Here is a 12,140-nt window from a genome sequence, read left to right as displayed (position 1 = left end):
ACCACGTCATTAGAAAGACAGCAGATTTAAAAAAAACGTAGGTTTAATGTGGCACTTTTATAGCCTAGCATAGATCTGCGATACTAGTTTTCCTACTTTAATACCTATCAGTTAAATTTAGTAATATAGACCCAGTATTGAAACAAAAGGGGTCTGAAATCAATTACAAAATGAACTGGCTCTACAAATTCAAACTCCTTAATGTGTAATGGTCTTAAATCTTTATTGGTTTCCGGATGTTTATACAGTTCTACAAACCACCTCAGTGCAGTTCTCATATGTTGTGGTCAACATTTGCAGAACAATTAAATTTCACATTTCTAAGGACTTCGTTCACAAGTTTATTATGAAAAAAAAAAAAGAAAAAGAAAAAAAAAAAAAAGAATGTAGCTATGGCTGTGTTTTGCCATAGCAATGTCATACAGAAACCAATTTGGTTGACACTATTTTTAGACAAGAACAACTTAAAGGTAAGAAGGGAACAAGGAAAAAAAAAAAAAAGAAAAAGTGCAGACGGAAACCAAAAGAATTAAATTACTGTATTCCCTGAAAAATAAACACATTTCTGAAGTCACAGGAGGTGGCTGAGGCCATGTAATCCGTTCTTTAAAAAGTCCATTAACCCCTTTGCACTCAAGAAGTCAGCAACATGTGGCCCCCAGTAGAAGTGAAGGGCTTAATCTTTCGGACTGTTTCTATCTTTATCTACAATCATGCCGAGTAAAGCTATAGCTAAATGGAAAGTTAATTGTTTTCATGAGGTGTTAATGTCTACATTTTATGTTTCTGAAGTCCCTCCGAGAAAGCAAAAGTAACTACAAGTAGTGCTATGCCAGAAAACGGAGATTTTGACAGACTGTCACTTCAGCATGCATTGGACAGGGTCTATCTAATGTCGTCACAGCTGTTGAGACGAAGCTTTGCATTTTATATGGCACATCTTTTGGTCCATTTGAGAACAAGTATGTGTGAACATGTTCTCTCCTGACACTGAAGTTACTGCTGCTCTTCCCGGTTTTCAGGTTAAAGTCCTGTTTGTGGCAATACTGTACAAGTGTAAAATTCACTTTAAAGGAAGTAGTCAGGGGTACGACGAGTCACATGTGGTTCTCCTCTACGAGGTGCTGGATCAAACTGCAAGCTGAATACAAGAAAGTGGCTTTAGTGTCTAAAGTAGCTTAGATTGTACATTTATCTCTAGTGGTAAAACATATGAAACTGGATAACTGTATCGAAAAGAAAACAACCACAAGTAATTTGTTGCATTCTGGAGTGTTTTACATTGATTACAAATAGATGAATTAACTTTATTTTGCAATTTGAAAAACCAAATTTTGCCTCTTAAAACCCACACAACCTATACTGAAAGTTACCATTTTTATATTATCTTAAAAAAAAAAGCTATGTAAATGAGAATCAGCAGCAGCCCAGTGGGGCTGGGAATGATATAGAGCTGCAACTACTAATCGATAATAATCGATTATGAAAATAGTTGTCAACGAATCTCATAATCGATTAGTTGGTTTACAATTACTTGGTTTGCACACAGCGCCAGCTGCTTCACTCCAATGAGCTCCTGCACATGGTATTGTGTTTTATGATTAGGTCCTTAGTCTAAAAGATTTTATGGACAGTATAAGTTTCTTTTTAAGTTTACAAATACTCCTGGCTTATGTACAACCCAGAAATAGCAATCATTTGGATTGTTTATATTAAATCAGGTGATTTGGGACTGTGTTTTGCATGATATAGTGCACAGCTTATTTACACCAAGCCCTAGATTGAGGGGAGTTATTTGAATTGATTTGCACTATTATCTGTGTGCACAATTAGCGGATCGCTTGCTATTGCTGATTATAGGTACTGTATAGATAAATATGCAAGGCTTTGTCCTGTTATAAATATATAGTCCTTCGCACTTTTACCTTTTTTTTTTTTAAATTAATGTACAAAATTCAACCTAATTAAATATCTGTTAATTTAAGAGCGGACAATATATTTTTTCCCTAACCTTGTAGCTGATTGTTTACCATTGCGCACACACACACACACACATACATATGTACACACACACACATACATATGTACACACACACACATACATATGTACACACACACACATATGTACACACACACACATATGTACACACACACACATATGTACACACACACACATATGTACACACACACATATGTACACACACACATATGTACACACACACATACACACACACATGTACACACACATGTACACACACACATACATATGTACACACACATATATGTACACACACATATATGTACACACACACATATATACATATATATACATACACACACACATATATACACACACACACATACATATATATATACACACACACACATATATATATATACATATATATATATATACACACACACACACACACATATATATACACACACACACATACATATATATATATACACACACATACATATATATATATACACACACACACACACACATATATACACACACACACACACATTTTTATGTTAGAATGAAGTCCATGCTTACTTTGTTAAGAGGTCACTTGCATTTGTGGAGCTAGCAAAAGATAAATAATCTCACCTTGGTGAAATTGGCAAAACCCTACTTATGCATCTCAACACCAACTAAGCGTCTCTTCTCTGCTGCAGGCAAAATAGCGTCGATTTTATTTTAAACCTAACATTTAGTCGATTAATCAATTATGAAAATCGCTAGTTGCAGCCCTAGAATGATAATAAAACAGTTGTCCTTTGCGCTCAGTATCAGACTTTCAGTTTAGACAGAAGATGAGGTGTATGTGTATAGAGTTTTATACCTAAGCTGCAAGCTCAGCCCTTTCCAAATAGGAAAAACAGCTATTTCATATACAAACCAAAAGTCAGCTATTGGATATACTTTAAATGATTTGTCATACCAGTTGCTGGCTATAAACACTTACAGTAAAATTTTAAAATTGACAGAAAACCATAATTTTCTCTCACGATTCAGATTATCCAAACAAAAAAATATTAAACTTAATTTTATAATAGAAGTACTTTGGTCTTGTGGTATTCTTTGTAAGAGAATGCCAATGTAGGTAAAATGCACATGTTTCGAGAAGTATGACAGCAGTTTGGCAAGAATGCTTTTAATTTTTTTAGAGTTAGGCACTGTGCACTGCTGCCATGTAGTTCTCCAGACACATGCATGTGCCTGACTCTACCTGCTGGCTTTTAAACAAAGGATACTACTTGAATGCAGGGGGGAATCATATCCCTTTAATCAAGGGATAACCACATTTATAAAAAAGACAGAAGTGAATAAGTGAATCTACAATTATACTTACAAGGAATATTTTAAAGTGTCATCAAGTTCCATTATTGCAGCCTGATTTCCGCATCGGTAACAATAGTTTGGCGCACTAAATATTGTAACTACATTCCTGTCATGGCACCAATTGTATCCCTGCAAAGTAAACACAAAAGTTCATAAACACACATTTAAAACTTCTAAAATCCTAATCTACAACTAGACTACCATGTTTTAGAAAAGCTAAACATTTTTGAGGAGGCAGTATTTATAAAGAACCAGAAGTCAAAGGAATTACATACCTCCATCACCAGCTGATGGGCTCTTGAAACCAAGGTAAGGCCATTGGCATGGTTGAAAGTTTCAGAGATGTCTTGGCCAAAAGTATAACCAGCACCTCGAGGAGAAATGCCCCAGCCACCACGGTCATCAGGATCTGACCACAACAAGTCACACATTGGACCCTGTGAAACAAACAAAATGATCAGCCCATATTTTAAAAAGATTTCCAAAAATCTAACACTAAGGCTAACTTTTTCAAGGCTACCAAAACCCTTTCAGGGGGCACAAATTTATGATGATTAGAAGGGAATCTAAATATGCAACTAAGACACCTGGCACGCATATGGTAAAGTGAAAGATTAACAGCTAAAACTCCCCTTTAATATTGTTTCCAATATCTAAAGCTCAGTTTTAGGACAGTGAGCTTCTCTCCCTATAGGCAAATTATTGCACACAATTTATTTTTGACTCCCCATCCTAAGATGAATTGAAATGGAAATATAGATGAAGATGGCCAAACATAAGGTAGATGTCCCCATAGAAGATGTACTGTACAGTAGGAAGATCTCAGGGTGTTCCATAAACAATCCCTCTGGTTGATACCAACACTGCAGGACCCTATATTGTGTTTTTAAATAATCATAATAGTTGAAAAATGACATGCTGTAATTTTTTAACTAGCAACTCTATATGTGTAACTTGGCTTTCAGTGATGTGTTTGGGGGAAAGAAAAAAAAAAGCGCTAAACTTAACCTCTGTGCTGTGGCCGCCAACGGCACGTAAATATCAATGAAGTGACGTTTCCACCTCTAAACCAATAGCTGTGCTAGTCAACTGTATGCAGCACTTTTTTTCCCCCAACCACTGAAAGTCCAGTTTATTTTTAAGGGCAATAAATCCTAGCGGTTAAACTCTTGGATTTCCATCAATTTAAACAGGTGGGAAGTGCTATTGAAAGGCATATTTAAAGGGACACTGAACCCATTTTTTCTTTTGTGATTCAGATAGAGCATGCAATTTTAAGCAACTTTCTAATTTACTCAATATTTCTTCGTTCCCTTGCTATCTTTATTTGAAAAAGGCATCCAAGTTATTTTTTGTTTTAGTACTCTGGACAGCATTTGTTTATCCACCAATCAGCAAGAACAACCCAGGTTATTCACCAAAAATGGGCCGGCATCTAAACTTATTTTCTTGCATTTCAAATAGATATACCAAGAGAATGAAGAAAATTTAATAGGAGTAAATTAGGACATTGCATGCTCTATCCGAATAACTTAAGAAAACATTTGGGTTCAGTGTCCCTTTAATATTTTATTAAATAAAAACTATTTTTAAAAAAATAAAATAATAATTCAGGGATAAAATACAAATAACGCACCAAAATATACCCAATTGTGGAGGAAAGTGAGTGAAGAGGCAATCAACTAAATAATGGCCTTAATATCAGGAGATTGAACAGGATTTTATAGGAGTGTTTATCACAAAAGTTTGCCAGCCGAGTGTCATTTTGAAGTAGCCGAATGGGGGCCTATATACCCTATATTATAAAAGGCCAAGTATGTTTGTCCGATGCAGTCGAGACTGCAGCGCGAGACAAACATACTTGGCCTTTTGTTAGTTAAGCCCAGGGCCTCTGCCGTGATCTTGCTAAAAGTAGCGAGATCGCACTATTTCTGCATGCCCCACAAATGGGGCAGTGCAGAAATAGACCGGCAGAGTGGGGTAATCCGTGTCCCTCTCTGCATTGGTGGCGTAGGAGGGAGGCGGCCGAGAGTGGGTGGGACCGCAATGCTACAGATTTTTTTTTTATAGCGGTAGTGAGTGGACTCATTTTGGCACGTGTACACGGGCTTTAAGACTAGTATTCTAATATTCTATCATTTTCATCTAAATAAAGCCCCAACAAGTTGCATAATTTAATAAATGTATTAAATTATACATTTGCGCAATAACATTTTTATTTTAATACCGTCTAACTTAGCTTAATCCCTTCATGGTGGCACAACAGTGTTCACATCGGAACACTTAGTAAAAATGAAATGCGATTGATGAGATTACATGACTTAAAGGCCAGGATCAGCTCATGGAGGACTGCCCGCCGCCCAGGCCAATCCTTGCCTACATCAAAGGGGGAAGCTGCAGGATGCTGTATATGGTAGGAAGTTCCATGCCATACTAAAACTCAGCACTGATAGGATGTTCCATTCTGTCCTAACAGCATAAAGGGCTTAATATTGGCTAAAATTTTTAGCAGGATGGTCAGTAAAATCAGCCGGGTGGAGCACCTACTAAAGAGGTCCTGGGGAGAACATTGCAGAAGTTTGTTTACCATGCATTAATTTGTAATTGTGTACTTTATTTTACTGCTGCAAAGATAGTGCAATTACCTCATGTGGGACTTCTTGCAGACGATCAAGAGCTCTGATGTGGTCTAGTGTATCTATGGATGGTGAAAGCCCACCATGTAAACAGAAGATCTATAAATAAAAGCCAAAAATTCAGCATTTTAACCACCAACACGATCAAATGTAGTAGACAATACAGCGGTTTATAAGAAACTTCAGTACAGTGGGTTTTTATTCTAATTTCAAAGTCCCAGAAATAACTTTTTTACACCCAAGACCAGAACAGTCACCAGGATTAAACACAAGTCATTACATATACACTAAATTAACTCGCTTAATTTGCTTAAAAGTGAAATAGTTTGGAATGAAGTAGTGTTTTATAAGAACTCATTGAAAGCTACCAAAGGACATATCAAATTAGGAAGAAAAAAAAAAAATTACATACCTGACCATCCACTAATGCTGTTAAGGGTAAGTAATCGAAAAGGTCGGTGAAATACTTCCAGACGTTTGCATTTCCATATTTTCTTAGGCATTCATCATAAAAACCATATACTTGTGTAATTTGTCTACTTTCATGGTTGCCTCTTAAGATTGTGATACGTTCACGATAGCGTACCTAAAATATTAGCAATGAATAGTTTACCAGGAAATGTTACTGTGAAGTTTAAAACTCTAAAAGGGACCGTAGTCAAGTTAAAATGAAAGGGACAAACCACTCTAGAATTTTTATTGTTTAAAAAGATAATCAATTTACTACCTATTACCCAGTTTTGCATAATCAACACTTATGTTGATACTTTTTACCTCTGTGATTACCTTGTATCTAAGCCTCAGCAGAATACCCCCTTATTTGTTCTTTTATCAGACTTGCATTTTAGCCAATCAGTGCCGACTCCAAGGTAACTCCACAGGAGTGAGCACAAATATCTTTATTGCACATATGAAATAGCGCAGAAAAAAAAAAAAAAGGAGGTAAAAATGCACCAAGATGAGGCGGCCTTCAGGAACTTTGAGATTAGCATGAGCCTAACAAAGTTTAACTTTCAACAAAGAATACCAGGAGTACAAAGCAAATTTCCTAATAAAAGTAAATTGGAAAGTTATTTAAATTGCATACCTATATGAATGAGTAATTTTAACTATACTGTCCATTTAAAATTGCATGCCCTATCTGAATCATGACAGTTTAAAACAATTATCCAATTTACTTTTATAATTAAGTTTGCCTTGTACTCTGTTAAAAGCTAAATATAGGTAGGTACATACTGATTTCTAAGTAATTAAAGGTTGCCCCATATCGGTGCATTTTGATGAACTTTCACTGACTGGAAAAACTGTCAGATATTGTGCTTCACTCCTGTGGAGTCAGCACTGATTGGCTAAAATGGAGATAAAGGGTTGTCTGCAGAGGCTTATATACAAGGTAATCACACAGCTTACCAGATAATTTAATATCCTTCTGTACAAGTAGAGTCCACGGCTTCATTCTTTACTGTTGGGAAATACTGAACCTGGCCACCAGGAGGTGGCAAAGACATCCCAGCCAAAGGCTTAAATACCTCTCCCACTTCCCCAGTCATTCTGCCGAGGTAACACTGAACAGTAGGAGAAATCAGGGTATAAAAAGGTGCCAGGGGGCGCGCCCATCAGAGAACATGTGCGGGGGCCGTGGACTCTCCTTGTACAGAAGGAATACAAGGAGAGTCCATGGCTTCATTCCTTACGGTTGGGGGACTTCTACCCAAGCTCTAGAGAACACTGAATGATAATGGGAGACAAAAAGTGGGGCACCACAGCCTGCAAAACCTGTCTCCCAAAGGCTGCTTCAACTGAAGCAAAAAATGCAAACTTGTAAAATTTAGAAAAAGTATGTAAGGACCAGATAGCCGCCTTGCAAATCTGATTCATAGAGACTTCGTTCTTAAAGGCCCAAGAGGAAGCCACTGCTCTAGTAGAATGAGCCGTAATTCCCTGAGGAGGTTTATGTCCCGCTGTTTAATAAGCTAAGCAGATAAGACTCCTCAACCAAAAAGATAAGTCGAAAATACCGTCTGATCCTTACGCTTCCCAGAACAAGCAACAAACAAGGAAGATGTTTGTCTGAAATCTGTAGTACCCTGAAGATACATTTCAAGGCACAAACCATGTCCAAATCATAAAGTAAACATTCCTTTGAAGGAGGATTAGGACACAAAGAAAGGACCACAATCTTGAAAGAAAGGTCTGATATGACCTTAAGGGAGAAACCCTAAGTTAGTACATAGGACAGCCTTATCTGAATGGAATACCAGATAAGGAGGCTCACATTGCAAGGCAGCAATCTCAGATACTCTGTGCGCAGAAGCAATGGCCAGTAGAAGAACCTTCCAGGACAACTTAATGTCAATTTCAAGCATAGGCTCAAAACTAAGCCCGCTGCAAAATCTTAAGAACCAGATTCAGACTCCAAGGAGGAGCCAAAGATCTGAACACAGGTCTGATCCTAATTAGAGCCTTAACAAAAGACTAAACATCTGGAAGCTCAGAGCCTCTTGTGCAGTAAAACAGACAAGGCTGAAATCTGTCCCCTTTGGGAACTGGCCGAAAAACCCTTCCAGTCCAACATGGAGAAATAGAATCCTGGCAACCTTAACTTTATGCCAAGGAAATCCAATCTCTTCACACATAATTAGGTTCTCCAAACATTGAGATAAATGCGACGAGTATGAGTCTCAATAACTCTCTCAGACAACCCTCTCTTGGCAAGGACTAATCATTCAATCTCCACTCAGCCTCAGAGAATCGAGATTTTGATGAATAAAAGGACCCTGTTCCAGCAGATCCCTGCGACAAGGTAACTTTCGTGGAGAAGACGACGAAGTCCTCATTAGATTCGCGAACCAAGTCCTTCACGGCCATGATGGAGCAATCAGTATTACAGAAGCCTGCTCCTGCTTGAGTCGGGCCACTATCAGAGGAAGGAGAGGTAATGGCAGAAAAAGGTAGATTAGACTGAACTTCCAGGTCACTGCTAATACATCTATTAGGAACCCTGGACCTCTACCCATATCTGGGTAGCATGGTATTGAGACGAGACGCCATGAGATCCATCTCCAGCGTCCCCCACATGTTGCATATCTCTGAAAACACTACAGGATGAAGAGACCATTTCCCCGGATGAAAGGATTGTCTGCTGAGAAAGTCCGCTTCCCAGTTGTCCAAACCCAGACTGTGGATTGCTGAAAGCAAACAGCTGTGGGCCTCCGCCCATTCCAGAATCCGAGATACTTCCTCCCCCAAAGGTTGAGGTAAGCCACAGATGTTATATTGTCAGATTGGAATCTGATAAACCAGGACAAACCCAGAAGAGGCCAAGCCTTCAGAGCAATGAAGATTGCTTGAAGTTTCAGAATGTTGATTGGGAGGGAGCGTTCCTTCCGAGACCACAGGCCCTGTGCCCTCTTGGCAGCCCAAACCGCTCCCTATCACAATCTCCCAGGATGGTCTTAGAAAGTATGTCCCTCGGGACACATGATCAGGACAGGACATTAAGAAAGCGATTCTCCCGACCGGCTGTCCAGGGAAATCTGTTGACGGATACGAACGATCGCCATTCCACTGCCTCAGCATGCACAGCTTTAATGGTCTGAGACGGAACCTGGCAAAGGGAATTATGTCCATGCTGTACACCATGAGACCAATTACCTCCATACACTGAGCCACAGATGGACTTAAGGAGCTCCAGAGGGCAAGACATGCCGAAGCTAGCTTGCAACGTCTCTGGTCGGTTAGAAATATCCTCATGGATATCGAGTCCATTATAGTACCCAGGAATTCTACCCTGGTGCTTGGAATAAGAACTTGTTTCCAAGTTTATCTTCCATCCATGAGATCGAAGACGAGAGAGAGATACTGAATAGTCTTCTGCTAGACAAAAGGATGGTGCTTGAACCAGAATGTCGTCCAAGTAGGGATCTACTGCAATACCTTGGGTTCTGGCGATGGCCAGGAGAGCCCCTAGAACCTTTGTAAAGATTCTTGAAGCAGTAGCTAGAGCAAACGGAAGTGCAATGAAATGGAATTGCTGATCCAAGAACGCAAACCTTAGGAACTGGAAGTGAACCCTGAGAATTGGAATGTGAAGGTAGACATCCTTCAGATCTATAGTGGTCATAAACTGTCCTTCCTGAACTAGAGGAAGGATGGGCCTTATTGTCTCCATCTTGAACGAGTGGAACATTTAGAAACTTGTTTAAGCACTTTAAGTCAAGAGTCTGGTGGAAAGTTCCCTCCGTTGGGACCACGAACAGGTTTGAGCAGTATCCCAAACCTCTTTCTGCGATAGAAAGAGGAAAGCTGTACACATCACTAGGAGTAGAGCCGCACGTTTAGAACACATGAACACTTTTTCCTTTTATCCATCTCCATTCTCCAAACTCATTGCATGAGCAGATTGACGTGTACAGTCATGCACGCTGTACACGTCACTATTTATAAAGTGTTTATTTTCAACTGAACGCTTGTTTCTATGTATGTCTGTGCGTATCTTACATTGTGCTTGCACGTTCCAATACACTCTACTCTTCACTGAGCGAAGCTTTGCTGACCAAAGAAATGCCCGTTACTAGGTGAGCTTTTGATCGCTAGTCTAGTAACATGATCACGCATGCACCTATTTTTTGTACTTGACCCACAATCTGCATATTAAAGAGTATTTAGAGATTTGCTGTTTACTTGCAGAAAGTACTGACTAACACATTTTTAATCAAAAGCATGCAAGTCCAATAATCACATACAGAAATAAAAAAAAAATTATATATATATATATATATATATATATATATATATATATATATATATATATATATATATATATATATATATATATATATATATATATATATATATATGTTTGTATAAAATAAGTAATATTTGTATAATGGAATGATTAGACGTGCATGTTTTTATTAAAAATGTGCTTGTTATTAGCTAGGGGATTGACTACTTGCTTAGTCGGTATTTTTAGCTAGTAAGTAAACAGATCATCTCCAAAAACTCCATTTACTGTGAAGAAAAAAAAAAAAAAAAAAAAAGTGCGATCCTGTTACTAGATGTCTAGATGTGAGCGAGCAAAAGCCCACCTAGAAAACATAATTTATGCTTACCTGATAAATTCCTTTCTTCTGTTGTGTGATCAGTCCACGGGTCATCATTACTTCTGGGATATAACTCCTCCCCAACAGGAAATGCAAGAGGATTCACCCAGCAGAGCTGCATATAGCTCCTCCCCTCTACGTCAGTCCCAGTCATTCGACCAAGAATCAACGAGAAAGGAGTAACCAAGGGTGAAGTGGTGACTGGAGTATAATTTAAAAGATATTTACCTGCCTTAAAACAGGGCGGGCCGTGGACTGATCACACAACAGAAGAAAGGAATTTATCAGGTAAGCATAAATTATGTTTTCTTCTGTTATGTGTGATCAGTCCACGGGTCATCATTACTTCTGGGATACCAATACCAAAGCAAAAGTACACGGATGACGGGAGGGATAGGCAGGCTCATTATATAGAAGGAACCACTGCCTGAAGAACCTTTCTCCCAAAAATAGCCTCCGAAGAAGCAAAAGTGTCAAATTTGTAAAATTTGGAAAAAGTATGAAGCGAAGACCAAGTTGCAGCCTTGCAAATCTGTTCAACAGAGGCCTCATTCTTAAAGGCCCAAGTGGAAGCCACAGCTCTAGTGGAGTGAGCTGTAATTCTTTCAGGAGGCTGCTGACCAGCAGTCTCATAGGCTAAACGTATTATGCTACGAAGCCAAAAAGAGAGAGAGGTAGCAGAAGCTTTTTGACCTCTCCTCTGTCCAGAATAAACAACAAACAGGGAAGAAGTTTGGCGAAAATCTTTAGTTGCCTGCAAGTAGAACTTGAGGGCACGAACTACATCCAGATTGTGTAGAAGACGTTCCTTCTTTGAAGAAGGATTTGGACACAAGGATGGAACAACAATCTCTTGATTGATATTCCTGTTAGTGACCACCTTAGGTAAGAACCCAGGTTTAGTACGCAGAACTACCTTGTCTGAGTGAAAAATCAGATAAGGAGAATCACAATGTAAGGCTGATAACTCAGAGACTCTTCGAGCCGAGGAAATAGCCATTAAAAACAGAACTTTCCAAGATAACAATTTTATATCAATGGAATGAA

The 12,140-nt window shown here is 38.6% G+C and overlaps 1 protein-coding gene across 1 annotated transcript in view; it reads right to left on the bottom strand.

Moving 5' to 3' along the window:
- Window positions 1-206: 206 nt before the first annotated feature.
- PPP2CA (protein phosphatase 2 catalytic subunit alpha) overlaps window positions 207-12,140 on the bottom strand; it is a 36,349-nt gene continuing 24,415 nt past the window's right edge. The window contains exons 3-7 of the mRNA XM_053717217.1: window positions 6,401-6,574; window positions 5,998-6,087; window positions 3,628-3,789; window positions 3,363-3,481; window positions 207-1,141 (exon numbers count right to left, since the gene is read on the bottom strand). Of these exons, the coding sequence (XP_053573192.1) occupies window positions 1,069-1,141; window positions 3,363-3,481; window positions 3,628-3,789; window positions 5,998-6,087; window positions 6,401-6,574 (618 nt within the window). The 3' untranslated portion in view covers window positions 207-1,068. The remainder of the gene's footprint in view (window positions 1,142-3,362; window positions 3,482-3,627; window positions 3,790-5,997; window positions 6,088-6,400; window positions 6,575-12,140) is intronic.

This window comes from Bombina bombina, chromosome 6, assembly GCF_027579735.1.
Source record: "Bombina bombina isolate aBomBom1 chromosome 6, aBomBom1.pri, whole genome shotgun sequence".
NCBI lineage: Eukaryota > Metazoa > Chordata > Amphibia > Anura > Bombinatoridae > Bombina > Bombina bombina.
This window is presented reverse-complemented; position numbering and strand designations above follow the sequence as displayed.